The following is a 27835-nucleotide window of genomic DNA, read 5'->3' on the forward strand; positions in this document are numbered from 1 at the left end:
AGAGGTACTCTGTACTCTCAATAATTTTGTTGTTAATGCATATATCATAACTGACAATTAGTGTGAAACTTATATTTTTTTATGGACAGAGGTAGATGGAGATATAGGTTGATTAATTAATTTTTTAAAGTCCCAGATAAAGCTGGATGTGTTTGGAACCCTCTTACCTTTTATTTGAAGTTTATGTTAGTTAGCAACATTGCAGGTGATAAAGGCCATTCATGTGGCAGAGAACATTAGAGTGACTACAATGAAAATCCGATTTGTAATATCTATAAAGGTATATTATATATTTATTTATAAGTCGACGGTCCTCAAGTGACGAGTGTGCAGTCTAGGTCCTCGTCGCGGCCGTCCGCCACGCCGCGCCGCAGCACGCGCGTCACCACGTCGCCCAGCGCCTCCCGCCCGCCCTCTTCCAGCAGGGACATGCATTGCTGGGGGCATTCACACATTTGTAATGCATACTGAACAAACTATTTAGAAACAGTTGGAACATCCAGAATATTTTAATGGAGTTATTATAAAAAAAAACGAGTGTGCTATAAACCACATGAATGAAGTATAATTTTAACTCTCTCTATAAGTGCTTTATTTGTGCTATAGCTGTCTCCAGAGATTTCTACTGTTCCCATGACAATATGGAGATAAGTGTAGCCTATGTGCTAGTAGGTAGTAGTATATACAATAATCTGTTTGCCAAATTTCATCCAGAACTGTTTAGCTGTTATAATGGTTGTCACTAACTCTACTGTTTTATATATACTTATAAAAGCAAAAGTAAGTCTGTCTGTTTGTTACCAATAAACCAATTGCAATACATTTTGTGAACAGATACAACTCTTACCTTGGAGAAGAACATTGCCTACTTGTGTCAACTTGAACATTCCTTCTCTAGGGGGGAATAACAATTCTCGCAGACGAAGACCGATGGGTCAGGTTGAACAATATAAATGGCGGCACCTGGTGGAAGGTCTCGTCCTGCGGCAGCCGCAGCACGGCGCGCAGCGCGATCTCCGAGTTGGCGCGCACGTAGGTGTTCTTCTCCTTGGTGCCGTTGACGAGCGCCGGCAGCAGCGCGCGCAGCACGTCCGCGCCGCGGCCCTCCGCGCGCAGCGCCCCGCCGCGCCCCACCAGCGTGCTGGCGCGCGCCATCAGCTGCTTCACCTCGTTGCTGCTGTGGTTCATACTCTGCACACCAACACAACAACATTACTTCGTATCGTTCGTCGTTATCAACCCATATTCGGCTCACTGCTGAGCTCGAGCCTTCTCTCAGAATGGGAGTTAGGCCAATAGTCCACCACGCTGGCCCAATGCGGATTGGCAGACTTCCACACGCTTAAAAAAAATCTAAGGCATGCAGGTTTCTTTACATTGTTTTCCTTCACCGTTTCAGACACATATTATTATTTTTTTTTAATGCACACAACTAAAAAGTTGGAGGTTGGAGGAATCAAACCCTCACCCTCCAAAATCGGAGGCAGAGGTCATTTCCACTGGGCTATCACGGCTCAACATTACTTCATCTGCATATTTTTAATCGCCTACTACAGGCCTAATTCAATCCAATTCATTTATTTGCAGATTGTCTGGATTATAATAACTAACTTTGTATAAATTTGATGAAATCAAATAATTAATATAAAATTCATTAATTCACCAGCAGCAAAATTAAGCAAGCTAAGCCAGGATGAGTATTTTTATTGAACTTAATAGCTTTGACTTACACCCACTATGCTGTTCTAATGCAGGTTAGTGAACTTAGGATTTATTTATTGTTGACGCTGCGACTTTGAAAATTGAGCGGGCAGCATTGTGGCCGCTATGTTTTTGTTGCTGTCTATTGCTTTGCTGACCGCGTTAGCAAAAACGCGTGGAGATAAGTCGGAAAATTAGGGTTTTTATGTTTCCGTATGACCACTTCTTTTTTACGTTGATATATATTGTAGCGTACTTGACGAAGTTTGAGCGCGTGTAAATTTGGACAGTAAAATTATTCTGGATTGAAGTGCATAGTGGTGTGGTATCTGAAAGAGGCTTGCGGTGGCTCGCAGACGGGTGAATACATAAAATAAATACACAATTCTCGACCTACACGAGACATTACACATTCATATCGCCCAGCAGCTGGGGCCAACCAACCCAGGTCTAACCAATTGTTTGAAGGCTTTCGTTTCTCGGTATAGCGCCGTATTACGAACTAGTTTCACCCGCGTGGTTCCCATTCCCGTAGGAATGCGGGGATAATAAATAGCCTATAGCCTTCCTCGACAAATGGGCTATCTAACAATGAAAGAATATTTCAAATCGAATCAGTGAGGAAGCTGGAGGTTTGCCCATACATTTATTTATTACTCTATTTGTACAGCAAAATTAGACAAATTGACTCTGTAATAGTCACTACATGCTTCTACGGCGTAGTAACACCACCAACTTTCCATCTCCAGGTTGCTACCGAGAATTTCTTAAAAGAAAAAATCTTTCAAAACTCAACCTAGAAGAACCTGCTGCTGGAAGCAGCAAACTGCGATAAACATTTCTTCACGCTTAGTGCATGATTGCTATTAAATTAATCCTACTGTCACTTATTCAGTATCCAGTCCCTGAAGTATTTGTCTCACCATAAAATAATTTAAACACATGACAGCTCACTAGATGGCGCTAGCAGTCACGTAAGCCGCGCTATCGAAGTACTATACGAACCACATAACATTTAATTGGTCAATGTAGAGTGCAGACTACTTCTTAGTAGATTCTACTGGGTATTATTGATGATTGATGAATATTTTTGAAAGTAATTATATACTTGATCGTATAAAATTACTTAAATAAATAAATAGTAAATAAAAAACTCAGCACTAATTTAATAGTTATTACTTAATATTGAAATCTATAAATAGATTTCGCTTAACCTTGAGATGAGACAACAGTGGTATTATTTTCGAGTAGTGAAATATAAGTCAATAATAATTAACAAAAAATCACAAAAACTGTGATTAAGGATTGAAGGAGGTCTGTGACTGTCAGTGAACGGTAGTATAAAATGAACTTACCCTAACAAACTGCGACAGGATGTTCGGCGGGACGGTTCTGTCTTTCTCCAGCAAGTAGCATATCAGGTATCCTATGCCCCGGATGCCATTGCACACTATGGGTATTTTGTCGCTCGTCAAATATCCGAGCAACGCTTTATCGATTTTCTCTTCGAAATGGTCCCGGTATATCTGATCGGGGGTTTCTTTTAACGCTACGAACAGAGCGCACGAGCGGCCGTGCGTCAGGAGCCAATCTTCCGCCGCTTGCGCCGACTGCGGGGTGGGGTTCCCGGCAGCCAGCACGTGGTGCAGTAACGCCGCGTCCCTGTGCGCTGTGGTGAGGCAGTGCAGCAGCGCGCCGAGGCAGCCGCCCGCCATGCTGCGCGGCGGGTCCTCGGGGTGCGCCAGCAGCGCCGGACACGTCAGCATGGCCAGCACGGTCAGCGCGAGCTGCTCCGACATTTTGTCGCCGCCATTCGTTATCACGCTTCGTAAGGCTTGAAGCATTGTTTCTGAGAAAAAACAAATTAAAAATGCTTTGCAGTTGTCGCAGATAGCCAATATTTTAAATTGGAAATATTTGTCGAAATAATGTTTGAATAAATATCAGTTTGGAGTGTTGCAATGTCAAAGCAGACCAGGCGGCAGCATGCGACCAACGACAGAGCAATGTCGAGCAATGTCCCAGGGTAGGCCTCCACAAGTTGGCGCATATACCTACCCTTGACAGTCAAGTCGTCGGCGTTCTTGACCCCGTTGTGCACCTCAAGGAACAGCGGGTCGGCGCGCGTGTGGATGAGCACGAGCTGCGACAGCGCCAGCCCCGCCTTGATGCGCACGGGCCGGTTGGCGTCGCTCAGCCCCTTCACGAACGTGGTCTGCAGCTGCGGCAGGAACTGCTTCAGCATCACCCCCACCTGTACACATATCACATTCACATCACAAGACCGACTCTCTAGTGTCGTGCCGGCACAACAAAATTATGAATCTCGGTGTACGTAGTTTTTCATTATATTTTCATTTTTGCGATCATCAACTAAGAAACATTAAAGTACGCATCCAATGAGCCTCATTCCTGGGAATGTTTCGCTAAGTACAGCACCGATGAGATTCAAAACATAACGTACAACCCGTGCTGCCCCTAGCGGATTTTTTTATATTGTTGACTTGTTGTGGGCTCTTCTCGGACCAAGGCGCCGTTTGGCACCCTCGTAACTTTAATTTAAAGTTTTCGACTATAATTGCCACCATTAATTTAATGCCACCATTTTTTGATTTGATTTGATTATCTTCTTTCCCAGGAAAGAGTAAGGCAGGCTATTTTCGTCGATAGGCCCATCACATACCTTGGACAAGAGCAAGGCCAGCGTCTCCAGCACCGCCGCCTTGACGCTGGAGTTGAACCGGTCGCCCAGGATGCGGATGAGCGGGCCGGTGATGTGCACCACGGAGGGCTGGATGGCGGGCGCCGTGGTCAGCCTGATCACCTCGCCCAGCATCAGCGCCGCGTTCTCCTTCTCCTCCGGCAGCCCGTTGAGGATCGCCTCGCGGAACAGCGGCAGGATCGGCGCTATGCCCTGAATACGATGATATGGTTTCACAACTATCACTTACAACTATGAATGAATGAATGAATGATTATTTGTCCACGTTCTATATTGATGTAGCAAAAGTTACCAAAATTTGTTTAGTTTAATATAAGCCTCGATAGACTGTAAAGGAGCCAGACTGGAACAGGAATATTGGTCATATTTATATAGATATGGCAAATATTCTTTCATAATTCTTCCACAATTATTTTAATTAAAATTAGAAAAGGTACCGTAGGGCTAGGGTCGGAGTAGAGTCGGGTAGGGAAGAAGTGTATTATAATATAATAATAATTGGCCGACTACAAAGTTTCATTTGTTGTACAACATTTATATTAAAAAATAGGACACAAACAAAAACTTCAAATCAAATATTAATAATAAAAAATCACTTTATTTAATATTTTTATATTTATAAGTCATTTTTGAATATGAATATCGTGTGCGCTTATTCCGACAGCTGCAGGTCATTCAATACGCGTAGTGTGGACAGTGACTGCCCACAACTGATGCACCTGACTTAGGGCCCCGGCCCCGCGCGCAGTCATACGTCCCCCGTCGCCCGCATATCGTAAGACTGCCAAGCATGCCAAGTAATATAGCCAGTAAATAGAAACCAAAGTACTGGTATACCTTGGGCAAGCAGAAGCCGGGCAAGGGCTCGCCCTTGAGGTCGGCGGCGGCGTAGCGCACCGCCTGGCGCACCTCCGACACGTAGCCCAGCTGCTTCTCCGCCTCCAGCGTGCGCGTCAGCGCCGCCAGCGCCTCCCACGCCATCACCAGCACCTCGCGCTCTCTGCACACACGCGAAATGGTGTTTTGGATTGGCAATCAATTAGTGCAAGCGCATTCCACCATAGGCTGCGTCACTGATTACCATCAGGCTTGATAGCATCTAAACGATGGCATATACATTGAAAATAATAAATAATAAAAAATACTACAGGTTACATATAAACCGCGTTATACCAAGAAAATATAACCTAGTCTAGTAATTATTTCCTCCTTATTTCCTCCTTATTTCCTCCTAAAAGTTACTACACTACTCGGCTTACTTCAGGACTTCAAAGCAAAGTGTCGATGCTAGTAATGTATTTGAGGCGTTATGGTTCAGACACTGTAATGTAATGGCTGTAAGCAGTCGTAATGCGCATACTTCTCGGCGAACAGCAGCAGCAGGCCGCGCAGCAGCGCCGGCACGTGCGGGATGAGGTCGGCGCGCGTGTGCGTCACGAAGGCGCACAGCAGCGCCGCCGCCGCGCGCCGCCGCTCCGCCGCCGCCGCGTCGGCGCCCGGCGCGCCCGTGCGCACGCACTCCATCAACGTGTCGATTATACTGGAAACAAAACAGCAGCGTATTAAAGGGCAGCAGCCGCGCCGCAGCTGTCACTCAGTATGTATGTATGTATGTCGTGTAACGGTAAACGATGCTTAGTAAAATGTATTGTAAACGGGTAAACGCGTAAAGAGGCTGCGCGAACTTGACAAATCGTGCAAATTATTTCGAGCAGTTAAAAATACTTATTTATCATATGATAATTATAATCAGTAGATAAAGCGAGCAGTCGTACCATCTGACGCCGGCGTCGTCCAGCACGGGCAGCAGCGCGTCGCGGCAGTACTCCAGCTCGCGCACCTCGGCCGGCGAGCCGCGCGCCGCCACCAGCGCCGCCAGCAGCGCGGGCAGCACGCGCGGCAGGTGGCGCACCAGCGCGTTGCCGGCCGCCGCCGCCAGCGCCGACAGCGCGCGCGTGTCCGCCGCGCCGCCGCCGCCGCCCGTCAGCACCGGCACCAGGTAGGGCAGCACGGCGCGCGACTTGATGGCCATGACCTGCTTGAGCCCGTCCAGCGTGGCGTCGGCCACGGCGGGGTCGGGGTGGCGCAGCGCGTCCAGCATGGGCGGCAGGATGTCGTCCAGCGCCTTGTTGCCGATGGTGGCGTGCAGCGAGTCGAAGGCGCGCGCCGCCGCCATGCGCACCTCGGGCAGCTCGTCGCACAGCGCCGTGCGCACCGTCGGCACCTGCGGCACGCGCGCGGTCACTACGGGCGTCACACGGCACGACACACGGCACACGGAGCACGTACCAGCCCGTCCGCGAAGCTCAGCACGGCGTCGCGCGAGGTGGAGGCGAGGATCTCCCCCAGCCCGATGCACACGCCCTGACGCTGGTCGGCGCGCTCCGAGCGCAGCCCGCGCTCCAGGATGGGCACGATGTCCGGCAGCACGCGCTCGCCGAGCTGCAACATAGTACAGCGATCGCTGAATTGTTTACCTTCACCTTTCGATAAAATATGCAATTGATTTTTGCATCGCCAATATTTTATTTTCAAACCAGAAATTTATATAGATTCATGACTTACAAGTTAACATTTTAATAGAACCTTCATAGAAATCGATAATAAGTAACAAAAAGTGTACTCACTTTCCTAACCAAGTCGCCGAGCGTCCTGGCCGCCACCTGTCTCTTGTCGTAGCTGGTGGACGCGAGGCAGCCCAGCAGCAAGTTGAACAGCGTCGGCAGAATCTCGCGAAGAGTTTTCGGCGTATTCGTCACCACCACCTACACAAAAAGAACATTCATCACATCTTAGTGATGACACGATGTTTTTATAATTACATTGATTAGTTAGTGAACGAGTGTTTACTTATTCAAATGTTTTGATTTGACTCATGCTTTTAATGAACCTACCAGGATAACGGCTACTTCAGGGACATGTCTGGATAATATATTTTACAATTGTGTGATTGAAAAAAAGATGATAATAAATAAATTAGGCTCTGATCATAGTGGTCAAATAATAACTATTTTAAACAATAAATCCAATAGCAACCAATGGTTCAAGTATAGGCCGATAACTGAAGGTAAATTAGAGCGATTTAAAAGCACATTTCTTCAAAAATTCCATGTCTTTCATTTAAAAATAGTTACCCAGACAGGCTATTTGGTACACTGTTCAAGACAATAGACAAAGAGTTTTGTAAAATTTTCAACTTTAAACATATTAATGTTACTCAAAAATTAAAGTTTAGCGAATGGGCTACTGTAGGCATTTACAAAAGTAGAGACAGATTGTACGAGTTGTACGAGGAGAAACAGTATAATCAAACGCGAACTTATTTAGAACATGTAAAAAACTATTCAAAAATTTTCAAACGTGTTTGTATTCTTGCAAAATCATTACACATCAAAGATAGAATAATAAAATCTGAAAACAAGGTACAAACAATCTGGAACTTAATTAATAAAGAATCAGGCAAAATTAGACCACGTGATATGAGTTTTGAATTAATTGTCAATGATAAAAAGATAAACACCGATAACGAGGTTGTTAATGCCTTTGAAGACTTTTTCCAGAATGTTCCTATCTTGTTAACAGAATCACTGGACTCTTCTGCTACGGAAGCCCAGAGGATATTAAGAGGCCCTGTTAAAGAGTGCAACATTCTTTTTGAATTTCATCATATAACTGTATCAGACATTAAAAAAACTTTTAAACTGTTAAAATTAAAAAGAACTGGAGACATGTGGGGCATGTCAGTGAAAGTAATATCTAACATCATTGATGTCATTGCTCCCCACTTAGCTATTATTTTTAATGAATGCGTGGAATTGGGTATCTTTCTGAACCTAATGAAACATGGCAAACTGTTACCACTTTTTAAATCAGGTGACAAAACTGATGTTAATAATTATAGACCAATTACAATACTGCCAACACTTAGTAAGGTTTTTGAAAAAATCATTTTAAATCAACTTTTAAGTCATTTTAATTTGAATAATTTATTTCATCCTGAACAGTATGGTTTTACTAAAGGTTGCAGTACAACTGATGCAGGTGCTAAACTTTTAAAACATATATATGATGCATGGGAAAATGCTAAGAATGCTATTGGTGTATTTTGTGATTTGTCCAAAGCATTCGATTGTGTTGACCATAACATTCTTTTACTTAAGTTAAGCCACTATGGCATAAAAAGTGTTGCACTTGATCTCATCGCCTCTTATCTTAGTGATAGAACACAAAAGGTATGCATAAATGATTCAAAGTCTCGCGGTTTTTCTAACACAATGGGCGTCCCACAAGGTTCAATTCTGGGTCCTTTTCTATTCCTAGTGTACATAAACGATTTACCACACCATGTTAGCGGCATCTGTGAGATAGTACTGTTTGCTGACGACACATCCCTAATTTTTAAGAGTGACAGAAGTAAAGATAATTCCGACGATGTAAACCGTGCCATATCGCATGTGTCGCATTGGTTCACTGTTAACAACTTACTTTTAAATGCAAAGAAAACTAAATGTATTGAATTTTCATTACCAAATGTTATAAAATTAGATAAGTCTATAATGATCAATGGTGAAACACTAGAAATAGAGAATTCCACAGTTTTCCAGGGAGTGACCTTGGATTCCAAACTTCAGTGGGGTGCTCATATAGAAAAACTGTCAGGTAAACTCAGCTCAGCTGCTTTTGCAGTGAGAAAAATAAGACAGTTTACTGATGTTGATACAGCTAGACTTGTTTATTTTGCGTACTTTCACAGCGTAATGTCTTACGGTATTTTGTTGTGGGGCAAGGCTGCTGATATACATTCTATATTTGTACTTCAAAAAAGGGCAATTTGAGTAACAGTACCCTGTCAGTATATATATAACAGTATAGTTTATGTAAGACAAAATATTAATTTGTACAAACGAAAAGGAGATTTAAACCCACGTCTTACTAGACACGGGCATAAGTTAGTTATTTCTGCATATCGTCTCCAAAGAGTTAAAAAATCTTTTGTGGGTTTGGGTGTACTCTTCTATAACAAGATCCCCAAGACTGTGATGGACTTGCCAATGCACAACTTTAAGCAATGTGTTAAAAACATTTACTTAGTCGAGGTTACTACACTATTGATGAGTTCCTTAACGACAAAGGTGCGGAGGCCATTGGATCAGCTTCCACCTTCACACAGGACATAAAACTATAAGAAATTGTAATTTAATTGTTATCAAATGTAAATTGTAATACTGTATGAATTTTTCAAAAGAGCAACTGTTGAGTTTCTTGCCGGTATCTTCTCAGCAGAACCTGCCTTCCGAACCGGTGGTAGAATCTTTACAAATAGTCAACTGACGTGTCAAAAGTGCTTGTAAACTGAGCCTACTTGAAATAAATGAATTTTGAATTTTGAGGTTGAGTGAAAAGAAAATTGGTGGTAAAACACACCACCTCTCAGAGATGTTACATAGATGATGTGATGGGTAGCAGCAACAATGATTGTACCATCATTTTGTGGTAGAGTAAACATCTCGAGCAAGTCCCAGGACTTGTGACCTTGGATTGGTGGTGGTGGTTTGAGGGATCCCTTTAAAATGCAATAAACACTCATCTCCCCTGCCCGAGATGTTCTCCATGCCCACACTAAACAATTTATGATCAATAATTACAACATAAAACATTATCAACAATTACAACACAATACAAAACAAATCTATAACTCTTAGAATCTTTCCCGAAGATCAGGCTTATAGAAGGAATCTCTTTAAGCAAAAAAAAGCTTTAAGTAAAGGTTGATAGCAATGTCGCGAAATTGCTCACCTTCCAGACGTGCAGCGCCGCCTGGCGCACCATGAGCGCCACGTCGCTGCGGCCCATGTACAGGCCGGCCAGCACGCGGTTGCGACGCTCCGGGCCCAGCGCGCCCATGATGGCCTTGTGCGAGTGCTCCGTGCCGAAGTTGTCGTCCTCGGACGCGGTCTCCGTGCTCATCTTGCCCGACACGCCCGAGATGCGGTACAGCAGGTCGCCGAGCAGCTGCACGGAGCTGTACCGGATGCGCCAGTTGTCGTCGAACAGGCCGCGCTCCAGCTCCGGCAGCAGCAGCTGGATGGCGGACTCGGCGTACAGGTTGACGATGCGCTGGCCGGCCTTCAGCGCCGTCTCGCGCACGTACTCGTTCTCGTCGGCCAGCGCCTTGAGGATGGGGTTGATGATCTGGCCGATGTAGGGCAGGAACTCGTCCGTGAAGGCGCCCGGCATGTAGATGAACATCATGATGTAGCCGTCCTTCACGTGCGGCGCGATGTCCGTGCGCTCCGCTGTCGCTATTATATCTGGTTGGATATTTAACAATTGTAAGGATCTCAAGTAAAAGCTCGAAAAATTTCACCGAATACAGACAAAAGTTTTTCGAAAACTAAGCTGTTCTGACTTGTCAAAATGTGTTACTAAAAAGCGACTAAAACAATAAATAAGGCAATACGGTGGTTCGGTACCGGGCATAATCTTGTGCAGTTTGTGCGAGCCGAGGCCTGCGACGACCTCCGAGAGGCCCTGCGCGGCGCCGGAGCGGTCCACGGACGAGGACTCGGAGGTGAGCGTGTGCATCAGCCACGGCAGCAGCTCCTCGAAGCTGCCCTCGCCCATGCCGCGCACCATGGCGCCCAGCGCGCGCGCCGACACCGACCGCACCTGCACACACCGCCGTTGTACAACACATACCGCCAGGGGCCAGTGGGGTCGCCGCTCACCGTCAGGCGAGATTACCTCGGGCACGGGGTCGAGCAAGGAGCTCTTGAGGCCGGGGATGATGCTGGGCAGGTAGGGCGTGAGGTCCTTCTGGTCGGTGAGCGAGTACATGTTGCCGATAATCTGCGCGGCCATCTTGCGCGTCTCCGTGCTGCGGTCGAGGAAGGCGCGCTCCACCACCGGCATGATGAGCGCCAGCGACGGCGCGTCGATGAAGTGCACGAACTTGGTGTCGAGCAGCGTCTGCAGGCACAGCGACGTCTTGTTGGACGGGTCCTGCAGCGCTTGCAGCAGCACCGGCACGATCGCTGGGACACAAGCAGGAATCAGTCTGTTTGCAGGTGAAGCTTCATTGAAGGTATTGAGTATGTTTGACATGTCAAGTGTGTAAAAATTACATGAGTATCATGACAATGTGGCATGTTTCTTATGGTAACTTATTGCCTATTGCTGTTATTAAAAAAATCTACAACTTTTGTGATCTTTCTCCTCTATAAATCGTTTTTTTCACGTGTGAGGGTCGTGACCATCTTCATCATCGATTTTGTTCTTCCTGGTACTTTGATTCATCTTGCCCACCCACCACCACATTAGTTTTGGCAGATAATAATCTATCTCAGTGAAGCCTATCTCACCTTGAATCTCCGGGTTCCGTATGACGGAGCCGATGACCTTGAGCGCCTCCGCGCCGGCCTCCTGCACGCGCATGTGCGAGTCGCTCAGCACCTCGATGAGCTTGGGCACGATGGACGGCAGGCAGGACGACAGCTGCTTGGGCGCGCAGTACGCCATGGCGCCCAGCAGCTCGATGGAACCTGTACAGAGTACCACCACCATTGCCTTTTAAATTTAATTTGGCTCATGGGACGGCTCCGCCTTTGTGTCTTGGGTTGTGCTATGAAATATTAAGCTTTACTTGAATTGGGAAACTTCTTAAAGGCATCTTGTAGTTAGGAGGCTGGTAGTGTTATACTGGTCTTGTGACTTGTCACTTCCAGTCTCAGACCAATTATTGTATAGGACCTGCCTCGCTTGACGTTACTTTTCTGTCAATGTATATGATCAACGATCTAATGCGATTATAAAAACTGTCTCTATAGTATCGATATTAAATAGTTGTAATCGTGTTAGTCGGTTAAAGAGCTCCGTAAAAATACCTTTCTGTGTAATTGAATGGTGTAAAAAACGGGAAAAACTTCTAGTTTAGTATAAGATATATACCAAATTTAAGCTCGTTTTCCTCAGAAAATGACAGACAATTTTGTTCTTGACTATGAGTGCGATACAGGTCCTTCTATAATTGGTCTGAGCTTCCAGTCGATATCACTAACATCTCACTTTAATCATTATGTTTAAACATTATAACCCTGAGTCTGACAACTTGCACCGGTGGTGTTAGATGGATTTAAATTCTCGCCTATAGTGGACAAAATGGGCTGATGATGATGATGATGATGATGAGTGATGAGAGAAACGTATGACTGACCCGCCTTGGTCCGCCAGTTGTCGTCCTGCAGCGCCTGCAGCAGCGAGGGCAGCACCAGCTTGACGCCGTGCGCGGACAGGCGGCTCATGATGAGCTTGGCCGTGTCGTCGGCGGCGGCGCGCACGTACTGCGAGCTGTCGCCGAAGCACAGCAGCAGGTGCGGCAGCACGTGCACGATGTACGGCTCGAACAGCCGGCCCAGCTTGCAGCACAGCATCTCGAAGCCGAACAGCGCGCCTGCACACACACACACGCCCAACTCGAATATTGTCTATACATCATACTAATGTTGTAAATGCGATTGGGAGATTGTTTGTTGTCTATTTCCAGCCTTCTGGGAGACTGATTTTAAAGAAATTTGGCATATTTTTTTACAAATATAGCTTTCATCTTCATCTGACATAACTATGGCTTTACTAACTTTGATTACTGTCTTACTGTCCGTCTGTCAGTTTACAATTATCGTTCTCTCATTTGGGAAGGAAATGTTTTTTTGGTTATAAATGTTGTCTTACCTTCTCTATATTTGTAATTCTTCTTCTCTTGTATGGCCTCCGTGAGCTTCCCCATCACATCCAGCTGCTTCAGCGACAGGATCCCGAGCCCCTTGATTATACCGGCTATACCGTACGCGGCGCCCTGAAATAAAATATCATTTGCCATCAATTACAAATCCCAACTACTCACTAAAATACTCGGCAAAAACATGAAATCCATTAATATGCATTAAAGATACAACATCTGTGCCCAAGATCGGCGAGAAAAGTACTGTAAGAAAAAAAAAAACTTCTATCTGAGTTTGTTGTGGAATCTTTCTTTTCAAGGTGTGTTTGGAATTCTCGCAATTTTCTCGGAGTTTTAAAAGATTTCGACTTTACCTATTATCATCACAACATAATCTGACGGCGTTGTCAGTGTTTAGAGCTCACCTTTCTGTCGCCGTACTTTTCAGCGGTGAGCAGCTGCTTGAGGAGCTTGTTGACGATGGTGGGGATTTCTTTTTCCAGAGCTGGAGACGTCACTAGATGTGGCAGACAGTTGCTCACTGCTTCTTGCACCTGACGAACAATGACCATATTATCATGACTTAGCATAAAGATGAACAAACACTTGGTCCGGATGAGTCACATGTTGCTCGTAGGCGCACCTGCTGGCTGGGCGTGGAGAGCGCGGCGATGAGGCGCAGCGCGATGGGGCGCACGCGCGCGTCGTCGGGCGCCAGGTGGCGCGCCAGCGAGCCCACCAGCAGCACCACGCACTGGCGCACGGCGTCGTAGCCGCCCGACTTGGGCGCCGTGTCCAGGAACTGCTCGAACACGGGCAGCTGGCTGCTCAGCGTCTCCTGGCCGTGCAGCTCCACCAGCGCCATGGCGGCGGCCAGCATGGCGTCGCGCACGGGGTCGGCGCGGTCGGCCAGCGCGCGCTGCACGAAGAAGGCCATGGCGCGCGGCACGGCGGCGGCGCTGAGGCGCGGCGCCAGCGCCAGCAGCGCGCGCGCCACGCCGCGCCGCGCGCCCCACGCGTCCACCGCCGCCGCCTGCTCGTGCCCGAACTGGTCCAGCACCGCCGGGATCATCTGGAGCGACGCCGTACCAACGGTTACTGTATCTGCCCGAAGGGATCGGTTGGGCGAATATGTGTTAACAAGTATTATTTTGGCTGAGATACTACGAGTTATGAAGCTGCATAGCGGGACCATATCGAGTGTCAGAGACCAGATAGTGCAGGACTTGCAGGTATGAACACGGCGTCGAATATAGAAAAGGGATAAAAAGTGTATGGGGCTGTGATGGGACGTAAAAGTTATTTAAACACCAGTAGGTCTAGCATGCGTCCCACGGCACACTTTGTGAAGACAAAATTACATATTGTCGACCAATACCCAAACTTGTCCCTTCCTGCCCGAGATACCAATACATTAGGTATGCGGCTAAGTTAGTTACAGTATGCGCGTGCGTACGGGCAGTTTGTCGGTGTAGATGTCGTGCAGGCGCTGCAGCACCAGCTCGGCGGCGGCGGGCGGGTCGTGCGCGCGCGCCAGTAGCGCTGCCAGTGCGGCGGCGGCGGCGCGCTGCAGCTCGTCGGCGGGGTGCTGCACCTGCTGCAGCAGCAGCTCGCGGATCTCGTCCGCGTCGCTGCACAGCCACTCTTCCGCGCGCGGCAGCTGCGCCCACACCTCCGCCGCTAGCTTCCTGCCCGACATTCGCTACCGTTAGCTCTTACATTAGACTTGCAGACGTCTGCGAGGCTGTTCGTTTGAAATTTCGTTTTGTGAAAAGGTAACTAACGGATGGACTTTCGCATTCATAATTAGCACACATGTATTACAGGCTTAGACCAATTATAGAAGGACCTGTATCGCACTCATAGTCACGAACAAAATTGTCTGTCATTTTCTGAGGAAAACGAGCTTAGATTTGGTATATATCTTATACTAAATTATAAGTTTTCGCCCATTTTTTACACTATTCAATTAAACAGAAAGGTATGTTGACGGAGCTCTTTAACCGACGAACACGATTACAACTATAAAACATCGATACTATAGAGACAGTTTTTATAATCGCATTAGATCGTTGATCAAATACTTTTACTTTAAACGGAAAAGTAACATCTAGCGAGGCAAGTCCTATACAATAATTAGTCTGAGATTACAGGCTAACTGCAAAATTCACTGTAAATACACAATTTCAAAATAAAGAAGTGCAATGCAGCAGCGGCTCACTTGTTGTCCTCGGCCACGTCGAAGGTGGCGACGTAGAGGCGCATGGTGAGGTTGAGCGCATGCTCCGGCTCCTCGAGGAAGGGCGCCGCGCGCTCGCACACGCACTGCAGCGCGCGCAGCGCCGCGTCGCGCACCACCTGCCGCGGGGTACTCTATTACTTGATGCTGGCTTTGTATAATCAATCATTCGATGCAGTGTCGATAGATGGCGCTGTTAGATTGAGCGGCCTCGTGCCATGATTGCAGTATTCCGCTTCGGTGCGGATCCCGTACTCTTATCTCTCAGCTGTAGTGTGTGTAGCTGTAGTAGTGAGGTGTTCGGACAGGTGCGTATGTATGTCGAACTGTAGGAACTTTTGAAGTAAAACTTTTTTACGCATGCTTGACTAGACTTGACTTTTTGGATCACTTTGTTGTCCGTCTGTCTGTCTAAACCCCTTTTCTCAAAAACGAATAGATGTGTTCAGACAGCTAGAGGCAGCGCGGAGAGTTATACCTATTATATCTTTTTCAGTATTATGTCTTTCTCTTGTCACGCTACATGTCGTTGACGCTTATTTGGCCTATTAGTTGTACAATAAAATGTGATGCGTCACCTCGAGCGGGCTCTGCAGCCCGTCCAGCAGACACAGCACGTCGTCGGCGGCGAGCGGCGCGCGCGCGGCGCACTGCGCCGTCTCCAGCAGCGCCACCGTGCACGCGGCCGCCACGCGCCCGCCGCTGCTGCCTGCGCACGACAATGCTGCTTGACCCGCTGACTGCTGCCAGTGCTCGGCGGGTCAAGGAGCTGGCCAATGTTGGACTAACGTGTGAAATCTAGCGTTGACCCAACCGGTTTTACAACCCAATAAGGGTTAACTTTTCATGCACAAATCTTCATTAACGCTTCTTCATAATCTTTATAAGCGCTTCATGCGCTAACATTCATGTCTTTGGCCCCTACTATTAACACAGCCTTCTTAAAACTAGACAAGGTCGATAGATAAGGACTCAAGCTCGAGTTCTTGAGTTCAACCATACTTGTTGAACCATTTTTTCACACAATGTAGTAGATGATTGTGCAAATAAATAAAAGAAACATTCCTTCCACCATACTTATGTTTGCAGCTTTAATTGCAAGATTTATAATACCTAATAGACGATGTAGCAAGCTGATGGCTCTATAAGGGAGTAGCATTTGTATCTATCTTATTGAGACAATGATGTCAAAATGTATCTGTAATGTCACCAGCTAGCATACTCTTCAAATAGCAATGCTACTTGGCGGCGGAAGCACAGTGCTCGCCCGGACGAGCTGTCAAAGTGCAGCCGCAGACAACTGACCGATGAGGTCGACGAGCAGGCGGAACATCTGGTCGATGGGGAAGAGCTGCGGGTGCAGCTGGTCGGGCGCGAACACGTCGCCGGTGTCGCCGCGCAGCGCCGCGTGGCGCGCCACCACCGCCAGCGCGTTCAGCACCATCGCCTCGTCGCTGCGCGCCGTGCCACTCGTGAGCCCTGGACACACATCGAGTGCCAGTGCATTCATCACCTCGTCAGTTACTTCGTTAGCAAGTTGAAAATAAACCGTAAGCCTCCCTTGATTCAACCCACATCATTGTGAGGACTGTTGAAATGTTATTTGCACATTATAAAGAAGAAAAATGGCGAATGAACCTTGCGATGATTACTGCGCATTGCATGAGATTACTGTTCTAGACAGATATCCGTTAGTAGATTTTATATAACATGTTGCAAATGTAAAAGATTTTTAGCAAGATCTTTAGCAATGTACAGCTGTAGTAAAACCTGAAAAGACCCACAATTAAAATGACATGCGAATTCTTTTTGGCTTACATACTGTTTATCAGATATTTCAAAGATTTGTAAAAAAGAAAAAATATGTAAATTGATCGTAAAGAGCCCTACCGTGCTTGAGCAGCGGAAACACGTAGCAGAAGCCGGGCGCCGTGCAGGGTCCGGCGTGCTCCTTGCCGGGCGCCGTCTCCGCGTGCACCATGTTGATGGTGCGCACGGTGGCCTTGGTGAGGTCCTCCTCTTCCCAAGAGGGCTCCAGGTCGCACTGGGGCTTGTATAACCTGCGCCAAAGACAGGTTTTTTTTCACACTCAAACGCTTTAGAGTTTAGACAAATTACAGTCAGGTTCCAAACAACTATATACATAGTTACAGATTACTATCACGGTTTTTATAGGGGCTGACAGCCTTATTGGTCCCATGGTTACTTGATTCAGCTACAGACACTTAGGTCTACGGTTTATATCTCGGGATAGGCAAAAAAAAATATGATACTGGAATTTCTCTTACAAGTAAAATATTAATAGCAGCCTGGAGTTGGGAAGTTGGCGGTATTGGTACACCACCTTCAGAGGGCACGTAAACGCGTCGGTTTTACGCCGGATCTTTCACCGGTCGTGTTGGTCTGCCGTCCAATCGGACTATAAAAATGAGGGAAAAAGAGAGTGCACCTGTGCTTACCCACACTTGTGCACTATATTATTTCGTGCGTACATGGTTAATCTCACCAAAAAATAAGCTAAACAATTCAGTTAGGAGTATATTTATTTCATGGAGAGCGGCCCTGACCTGAGCGTGGTGCGGGCCACGTGTTCGGCGACGAGCGCGTGGCGCGGCAGCAGCGCGCGGCGCAGGCGCAGGTGCGCGGGCGCCACGCGCGGCGCGGCCAGCGGCGAGCGCAGCGCCAGCAGCACGGCGCGCACCACGCGGCGCGCGCTCACGCCCAGCGCCAGCGGCGAGCCGCGCGCCGTCGCCTCCAGCAGCTGCACCGCCTTCTCCACGCCGCTGTACAGCTGACACGTGGCGGACATTATTGCCTACCCTACCTACACACTTTACCAGTATTCATCAACTTATTACTTCTTTTTAATTTAAATAAATATTTAGGCAATTCAATGAGGTATAGATCTCAAAATAATTTTAAAAAAATAGTTCACAAGAAATAATAAAGCAGTGACTTTACTAACTTCCGTCAATCGTTCACGTATGACACTCTCTTTGGCGAGCTGCGCTTTCATGGCCTCCTTCTGCTTGGCCGACAGCGGCGCCTGCAACACAGAGCGTACGGGTGTTGAGTACTTCTACTAGTGTGCTAAGTTTCAACTGACAATTATTAGAGGTTCAGATAAAAAATACGAAATGACGAAATAAATTTGACAGCAAAACACTCGCACCTCTTTGAGCTTGCCCTCCTTGCGGCGTTTCTCGTCGATCTCGCGCCGCAGCTGCTGCTCCTCGAGCTGCTCCTTGTAGCTGTACGCCTTGCTCTCGCGCTTCAGGTTCTTCTCGCGGTTCTCCTCAATGCTGAAGCAAGTAGACAAAGTGAAGGAGATTGCACACCTTGCACACCAGTTGCACACCAGGTACACTCACCCCGGCACGACGCTCTTGTCGTACAGGTGTCCGGGCGGCGTGAGGTACACGAAGTAGTCGTCGCGCGTGACCTGCAGCAGGTCGGGCCGCTGCAGCGCGTCCAGCACCGCGCCCGCCGCCGCGCCGCCCGCGCTCGCCGGGCTGCAGCGCACCAGCGTCGACACCACGTTGCGAGCTGTCTGCAAACATCATCGTCATCAGCAGGTGCACGTCCACTGCACGGCGTCCAGAGGGCGTAGGCATTTCAAAGACCACAGTCCGGAGTCGTCTACGATTTGTTTATTCCCTCAACATCTGAGGCTTGGAAGAAGTTATAATAGCCGACCACTGGCAGTGGCAACAAAAACATCGCTCACTCTTTCGTCGCACCACAACAAAAGAGAGCAATAGCACTTACCTCGGTGCAGTCGAAGTCGGTGATGTAGAGCTGCTCGAGCTGCGCGAGGTGGCGCGCCACCAGGCGGCCGGCGTCCAGCCGCAGGTAGGCCACCAGCTTCGTCCACGACTTGTTGTTCAGCGCCTCCACCAGCGGGTGGTGGCAGCACGGCAGCGCCTCTAGTGCCAGCCGCTCGGCGTCTTCTGTTCTGTAATCTATAAGTTATGGTACCTTAGTTATGGCGCTTGACTGTGGTATTTGAACATGTCAGGGAAGAAAACAGATCTTGCGATAGCTTTTACTTGATCTCATAAAAGAGATCGACTACACAACTGTTTAATGCATATCACGTAAGGCAAGCAATGAGAAATGAAATCATCAACAATCAATGTATATTTTTACCTTTGAATGAACAGAGAGCTTGAATACAATCCAAAATCATCTTTCCAGTTACATCCACTTTGTCTTCAGGCGGTGTCTTCTCTTTGACTGCAAATATCCTTCCTTCATCTAAAACTTCATTCAACTTTTGCACTAAATTCCTAGCTAATAAGGCTCTATCTTCTCTGGCAAGTAGTGATTTCACTTCCTCTATGCTGCTGGAGCGGACAGTCTTGACGGGGGACAGCAGGACTAGTATGAATGCCTTCAGTATGGGTGAATTTTGATCAGTGGCAACACTCTCGTACTTTTCCAAAACGATTCTGCATAGCAACCCCACCTGTGTTAGGACTATAAAGGGGTAAATGTTATAGCACTACCTTAGAGCAAATAAACAAAAGTACAAAATTTTAAACTTTTACTATCATACTCCTAAAGTTTAAACAAATTAATGTTTGGTGTAGGATGGTTGAGTTGATGCGGGTCTTCTCAAACTTATGTACGTTTGGAAGCTTCATAACTCAAATTTTACGTTTTTGTCCTTCTTCACTGTCCGTCTTTACTATCACCATAATAACATAATCTGACCATTCTAAGCGTCTTGTAAACTAAGTCTACTGCAAACAAATGAATATTGAAATAAGTACCGTCCTCAGGCGCGGCGGCGAGCACTTTCTCGTGCAGCAACACGTGCTTCTGGTGGTGAGTAAGCGCCGCCCACGCCGCGCCGCACGCCGGCAGCTCCTGCGCACCGTCCAGCTGCGCCAGCGCCGCCATCGCGCATATGCCCTCGCTCACTATCAAGTGCTGGAAGTAACGAAAAGCATTATTGTATGTCAGGGTACAGTAAGATGCAAAGAGGATTGCCCACCGGCCCATACAACCCAGGTATTCCCCCGTATAAAATTATATGAAGATGATAGTATGATGTATAAAAAAGTACCTGATAAATTAATTTTCCTAAAAAAAATATGTTTCTTGAATAAAAAAAAAATAATTTTTTTATCACTCTTCTAGGGCAAAATGTTCACCGGAGTACCAAAGTGGCAATGTAACGTAACATTCACAGCTGTATTAATTTTTTCTGTTACCAACAAGCTTAACAAACTAGAAAACGAACAAACAAACTTATCATAAATCTTCAAAAAATATCCTCGTAAATACGAATAAAATAATAAGATAAATATACTTTATTTGCACACCACAAAGACAAAAACAAGTGAAATAAAAAACAAATTAGGAAGAGATCAGCATACAAAAGGCGGCCTTATCGCTAAGTAGCGATTTCTTCCAGGCAACCTTCGGTTTAGGAAAACTTAAGGACATCAGCAGGTGGCGTAAAACAAAAATAACCATAGTATTAGTAATACACATACATACAAATAATTTACATCCTAATACATAAACAATATTACACAAATACCTACAATAATGAATAAAATACATATCAAAATATACTAATAAATACCTTATATTTAAAAGAAATAATATATACAGATCGTCTTTACTGCACCAGATAATGAGTCTTTACGGCATTTTTAAAAATGTCCAGTGTCTTTGATTGCCGTATGTTTAAAGGGAGAGATTCCATAACTTAACGGCTTGCACAACGAAAGAATGTTTATAAAATTTCGTCTTATGCACGGGTAAACATAGAGTTAGTAATCGACACTGTCTCAGTTCAGACTGCACTCCCTGAATCGTAAATTTCTCCTTCAGATACACAGGAGATTTTGGATTAAACAACACACAGTACAAAAGTGAAAGTACATGCAGATCCCGGCGACGACGAATAGGGAGCCACTTGAGCTTCTGACGGAATTCAGAAATATGGTCATATTTGCGTAGGCTAAATATGAACCGAATAGCAAGATTTTGAAGTCGCTCAAGTTTATTGAGTTGGTCCTCAGTTATATTTAGATAGCTCGCGTCCGCATAATCTAAAACCGAAAGAAGAAGAGAATGTGCTAACATAACTTTAGCAGGAATTGGTAAAAATGATCTTAAACGTCTCAGTGAGCCAAAAGTAGCAAACATCTTTTCACTCAACTCTTTGACATGCACGCACCACGACAACTGGTTATCAAGATGTACCCCAAGATCTTTAACTGTGTCACAAAAAGGAATAGTGGTACCATTATACAAAACTGGCCGGATCTACCCAATCAACTCTTGAGATGAGGGCAGGACTACCAATAATAATGGCCTTAGACTTTAGGGGATTTACCTTAAGCCCATACTGTCTGCTCCAGGTATCAATTGCGCTAAGGTCACAGTTTATAGCAGATTTAATTGTAATTTAATTGTTATCAAATGTAAATTGTAATACTGTATGACTTTTTCAAAAGAGCAACTGTTGAGTTTCTTGCCGGTATCTTCTCAGCAGAACCTGCCTTCCGAACCGGTGGTAGAATCTTTACAAATAGTCAACTGACGTGTCAAAAGTGCTTGTTAACTGAGCCTACTTGAAATAAATGAATTTTGAATTTTGAATTTTCAGAGACAGTTGAGTTTAGGTTCTCAAGAGATGATGAGCGGTATATTTGAATATCATCTGCATACATATGGTAAAGAGAAGTTATATTTTGAGTGATCGAATTAATGAAGATAGAGAAAAGTAATGGAGATAACACGCCACCCTGAGGTACCCCTGCCGTAACATCGCACCAAGATGAAAAGAAGTCATCAACCCGAATGCGCTGCTTACGGCCTTTGAGGTAGCTCTGAAACCAGTCTATAACCGATGGAGATATGTGAATAGAGCGTAATAGACTCAACAAAATGTCATAGTCTACAGAATTAAAAGCATTACTGAAATCAAGCAGAACTAGTACAGTGAGTTATCTATTATCCATCGCCCAACGAATATCGTCAGTAACTTTAGTCAAAGCGGTAACCGTACCATGACCAGGACGAAAACCAGATTGTAATGGACTTAAAAGTAAATTTCGGTTTAAGAATACGGATAACTGCTGGAAGACAAGTTTTTCAAGGACTTTAGAAAGGAACGGCAAAATAGAAATTGGACGGAAGTCAGAAAACGTTGTGGAACTAATTTTTTTAGGAAGAGGAATAATTTGTGCATTCTTCCAAGCCTGTGTTGTGTGTCCAAATTCACTGGAATAAATGGAATAGTTGAGGATATGTGTAAGAACTGGGGAAATAATATCAATGATAGGAATAATCATATTACGGCTTACGCTATCAGATCCAACAGCATTCGAAGCGATAGACAAAACACTCTTCTTAACATCACATTCGGTAAAAGATTCGAAAGTAAACGGAAGAAAATCTGGTGTTGGTATAGAAGAAAGAGTGGTAAGAATGGACTCCTTTTCGGTACTGTCAATTGTATCAGAAGTAGAAAAATGTATGTAAAATAATACCTGTGATTTAGTACATTTTTGAATACTAATAATTACATATTTCAAGTGGAATTCGCAAAAGTGTCGTTTTTCCGGGAACTGAAAGAACCAAGTCTCATTTATCGCGAACGGAGACAGGGTGAAGGCTACCTGCACGGGGTGCTGCGCCGCCCTGTCGGCGGCCGCCAGCAGCGCGCCCCACAGCGCCTCCTTGTGCGCGGGCCCGCGGCGCAGCGCGCGCGACACCAGCGACGTGTACGCGATGCGCACCGCCTGCGTCGTGCTCTTCGCCGACAGACCTTTCTGTGAAACAAATCACGTGAATTAGTCGCTCTGTTTTGCCGGAGACAGACCAAGAAACAAACAGCCACACATCCTACTTCCTACTAATATTATAAACGCGAAAGTTTGTATGGATGTTTGGATGTTTGTTACTCTATAACGCCGCTACTACTGAAGCGATTTAGCTGAAATTTGGAATGGAAATAGATTTTACTCTGGATTAACACATATTTAATCTCGAAAAAATCCATGGTTTCCCGAGATTTGCGAAAACTGATGATATAGATGATATGAATGTTTGTTACTCTTTCACGCCTCAGCTACTGAACCGAATTAGCTCAAATTTGGTATTAAGATATATTATAGCCTGGATTAACACATAGACTACTTTTTGTCCTGGAAAAATTCATGGTTCACGAGGGATTTGTGAAAAACTAAATTCCACGCGTACGAAGTCGCGGGCGTCCGCTAGTTAGTAATATTTGTATGGATAGAACCAGACAGTTATAACGTAAATGGCACCTTGTATATCTGCAGCACTTTCTCGGGCAGCGGCTCGTCCAAGCTGTGCACCCAGCGGTACAGCGCGTCCAGCGCCCCGCACAGCGTGCGCTCGTGTGACTCGCTGTCCAGCACGCGGCCCGTCTGCGCCACCACCTCGTCGAACAGCGTCAGCCTGTCCGCAGCCGACACCGCCAGCTCGCTCAGCGTGCCCACACCCTGGAAGTACGAGTATCATTATCATCTCAGCTGATAGACAGCTGAATCCGTTCTGAGTCTGCATAGCCAGTGACTCTGCAATGTTCTCGATTGAATAGGCAATTTTGTATTGAAAGTGTGACTTCAGGTTGCTACAGTGAGCAGAATCAAATGATAAAATCGCTGAAATCCTAGAAAGATAGATATAAGGAAAGAAAAATATTTATTTTTTAAATTTTAAAATTATATTATTACATTACACTTATCACCAAATCAAGACTAAAAGTAGTGTATGCATCAGAACACCACTGTCATGTTTGGCACAACCTTGAAAAAGTTTGCAGCTCAGCATTGTGCTGCATGTACCAAGCAAATATTGAGTACAAAGCACTGATTTTCTGCTGGTACTTTGAATGTCATAGTTATAGTATAAAAACAATAATAAAAGAAATTGACAATACAAAATGGTTATTGAATCGTTTGACGCCGCGCGGTTTCACCCGCGAAGTTTTCGTTCCTGTGAGAATTCGCGTTTAAAATATAGCCTACACCACTAAAAAACAGCGTGGCTTTCCAGTGGTAAAAGTTTTTTCAAAATTGGTTCAGTAGATCCAGATTATACCGCCTACAATACCACAAACTAAATCTCTTTATAATATTAATATAGAGTATAGATTATATTGTTAGCAAGATTTAAGCGTATAAAGGAAATTACTGTTACAGTGACAAGTTATTTCTACAATTAACAAGCAGCACACATTATAACTGATTTGGACAGAGTAGCGAACACTCACATTGAGCACGGCGATCTTGTCCTCGCTGGACGTGAGCTTGCCCGAGGCGCCGTTGTAGTGCGCGAAGGCGTGAGCGACGAGCGCGCGCGCAGCCTCCAGGGCCGAGCAGCTGCGGGCCAGCGCGCCCAGCGCCACCAGCGCCTCCGCGCGCACCCACTCATCGCGAGAGTGCAGGTTCACTGCGAAGATCCACTCATTTAGAACTGAACGACAGGTTTAGTAACTTCTTTCCTTATTAGCATTTACAAGTTAGCTCTTGACTACAATCTCACCTGATGGTAAGTGATGATGCTATCGAAGATGGAAGCAGGCTAATTTATTAGGCGAAGGATGAAAATCTTGGTTTCTATACAACACATCATACCAACTAAATCGTTTGGCGGTAGGTACGTCTATACCAGTGAGTGTGTTCAAAAAGCTCTCTAATGAAAGCGGTGTAACACATCATACATATTGCATCCTACCCATTATGCAACTCTCTCTATGCACTCCCTGGTATTCAATTGCACAATAATTTGGATAAACTAATCCAAGTAGTAATACAAATTAGCACCGGTGAATATAATTCTTTAGCGTGTCTGCATTATTAACATTCAATTATAATAATTACCTATAAGACTTTTGCCGATGTCAACAGCTATGCCATCAACGTGGACATCTAGATTCTCCACCACAACACCAATGGCCTGTATAATAGTTTCCGGACTCCTCAACATGGCTTTCTGCAGGGCCGGCAGTAACGTGTCCTGTACATCACTCTTCTGCAGCAGATGTAGCAGATCAGAGCAAGCCCTGATGTAGTTGGCATTGGGACGGCTTTTGACACTGATTAAACTTTTTGTTAGGCTTTCTAGCATCTTTGCCTGGAAAAAATTTAACAAATTTTATTTTGTTGTAATGGGGCAGTAGTAAATAGTAGAAAATAGTAGAAAATTTTCTGCCTTATGACATACTTTGTAGATTCTGCCTTAAACTAGTGGTGTAATCTCTACAAATATTAGTAAAGCTTTTAATAAATTAATGACCATTTAGCAAGAGCTCAAATAGTGAGAATATAAATCTTAAAAACAGTGGTGCATGTGTAGCCCACATATGCACCACTGTTTTTACCAACACAGGCATTTGACTAGGTTGCAAAGAAAATATTTCTGATATTAGAAATCTAAAATATAACTATTATTCTAAATCTGATGTTAGACCTAATAAAAAGAAGAAGAAAATACCTTATGGGTAGTAATGAGTGCTTCATCAGTTGTCTGCTTGACATGGCGACAGATGGCAGAGAAGCCAATGCACAGCTGGGGGCCAGAGTCAGCGGGCTGCGACAGGAGCACGTTCACCCACTTCACCAGCCTCTCACTGCCCATTGCCGACCATGAGTTGTGCAACTAAAATGTTCAAGGTATAAATTTTCCATTCCATGATTATGCAACAATTAAGCAAAGGTTTAAAAAGACACATTGAAGAATGTCTTCCTTGATCATCCTTCCCAGAAAGCACACCTATTTCTAGACTGTACCAAAAAAATTATAGTCTTTTAAGCAAGCACCAATACTGTTGTGCCTGTCTCGGTTGCATGTTACTTGAAGTCATTGCTTTAGTTCAGTATTTACTATTTAATATAATCCATTCAACTAATATTGAATAGAGACATTATTTTGCATCAAATAGGAACTAAACTTTTTCATGTATTGTAACTAAACCTTGGTACCTTGGTATACATTGTCTCAAAGTATGAAAGAACAACTTTTAAGCTAACTATTGAAAATATAAGTACCAAAGCGTATCCTTTCTCATTTTTCTTCTTCTCCCCAAATGCAGTGACAACAGTGAGCAGGTTGGCTTGTACCAGTACAAGGGTGTTATAGTCCAGGACATCCTCAGGGTCTTTTATGGCACCTTCAACCAGAACTGTGCTCCACCGCAGTGCATACAAGCCTGTTTGACTGGTGTATTTCCTTAAACAAAAAAATTAAATAAGCTTCATTAAGTGTACAGCTTCATTAGGAGCATTAAAGAACGACTAAATGGATTTGAATGAAATATACTACTACTAAAGTATAATTCTGAAAAGTGTTAACTTCTTATAGGAGGGTAAACGGGTTCATAACATAAAACATTATGGTGTTAACTTACGAAGGTGCGATGTGCCTCAGCTGTTCAGAAACTTCTAGCAGAGCAGGCAAAAGGCTCTTCAAAGTCCACTCTCTGTGTTGTGTCGACAGGTAGGCCAGTAAGCTCTTGACATAGGACTGAGAGGTGGAGTCCCGGTAGCGGTTCAGTGTCAGTAGCACTACTCGGCACACAAAGCGTACTGCTGGCTCAGTTATACCTATTAGACATAATTAGTAATAAATTTTTAAGGTTTAGTTGAGTTATTCCATATAATCAACCCACTTAAATGATTAAGAAAAATATTACGCTAGAGAAATAATGTGTTCTTAATAAAAATTAAAAAAATTATTAAGGTTATGATGAATGTCTCAAAATAAATAAGGAAGATATATAACAAAAATATTTATAAATTACAGAGCTGACGATAATTGCATACTTAATATTATTTCTCAAGGCATAGAAAGACTGATACCCAGTGTATATATCGAAATATTCTGGACCAATACAGTTGGGATAGGCGACATATAACACTACAAAGGATCAATAAAATCAATAAAGCTAACCCGGCGTACGGTCCAGCTGAAACTTCACAAGCTGTTGTTTATATATATTATGTCTTTGTACTGTTTTTTACTGACCTGGAGTAGATAAAACATTCTGAATTTCCTCAATTACTTCACGTCTCCCTTTCAAACTTGCAGTTTGAATTTTAAATGGAATATCCTTCAATTTTTTCAGGACCTGGTAATAAACACATCTGTTAGATATTCAGCAACACTTGTGTAAGATAAACCTTGGTATGGTAATGAAATTACCTCAGAATCTGCCATTTTTCCAAATCATTAAGAATTTCAGAAAGAACGGCCTGCAAAAGCACACGTCCTGCTAGACATCACCATAGATTAAAAAGAATAACAAATTGTCATAATCTTAATGACACTTGATATGGAATTATGGAATGTTGGCAATATTGAAAAAAAAAGTTAGCTTAGGCCTAGTTCGGACTACTTCATCATTTTAGTCGAGTCGCATACTAAACTAGTTACTACCGCCCAAAAATCGTTCGTACTCGAC

General features: G+C 44.9%; 1 protein-coding gene across 1 annotated transcript; it reads right to left on the reverse strand.

Annotated features, from left to right (window-relative positions):
* Positions 1-262: 262 nt before the first annotated feature.
* On the reverse strand, positions 263-27718 carry LOC112056241 (eIF-2-alpha kinase activator GCN1). Its single transcript, XM_052881741.1, has 39 exons — positions 27577-27718; positions 27400-27502; positions 26783-26978; positions 26424-26604; positions 25870-26034; positions 25257-25509; positions 24647-24825; positions 23676-23873; positions 23022-23174; positions 20154-20313; positions 19528-19857; positions 19147-19340; positions 18750-18928; positions 18551-18680; positions 18344-18424; positions 17946-18169; positions 17269-17438; positions 16684-16857; positions 15957-16087; positions 15361-15497; positions 14596-14827; positions 13783-14211; positions 13565-13693; positions 13151-13274; positions 12636-12872; positions 11785-11964; positions 11168-11457; positions 10897-11092; positions 10220-10734; positions 7051-7188; positions 6713-6865; positions 6199-6647; positions 5784-5963; positions 5261-5423; positions 4385-4615; positions 3760-3955; positions 3057-3550; positions 964-1191; positions 263-437 (listed from the first exon to the last, which is right to left on the reverse strand). Exons 1-39 carry the CDS (start codon positions 27589-27591, stop codon positions 315-317), a joined length of 8040 nt encoding a protein of 2679 aa, XP_052737701.1. The 5' UTR covers positions 27592-27718; the 3' UTR covers positions 263-314.
* Positions 27719-27835: the final 117 nt, after the last annotated feature.

The sequence above is a fragment of the Bicyclus anynana genome, chromosome 5 (genome assembly GCF_947172395.1).
Source record: "Bicyclus anynana chromosome 5, ilBicAnyn1.1, whole genome shotgun sequence".
Classification (NCBI taxonomy): domain Eukaryota; kingdom Metazoa; phylum Arthropoda; class Insecta; order Lepidoptera; family Nymphalidae; genus Bicyclus; species Bicyclus anynana.

Excerpts from the sequence above, each read along its gene's own strand:
- LOC112056241 (XM_052881741.1), bottom strand. Across the intron at positions 18,170-18,343 it reads TACGTGAACGATTGACGGAA|CTGTACAGCGGCGTGGAGAA; the intron begins GTTAGTAAAGTC and ends GCCACGTGTCAG. Across the intron at positions 5,424-5,783 it reads CTGCTGCTGTTCGCCGAGAA|AGAGCGCGAGGTGCTGGTGA; the intron begins GTATGCGCATTA and ends GCGTGTGTGCAG.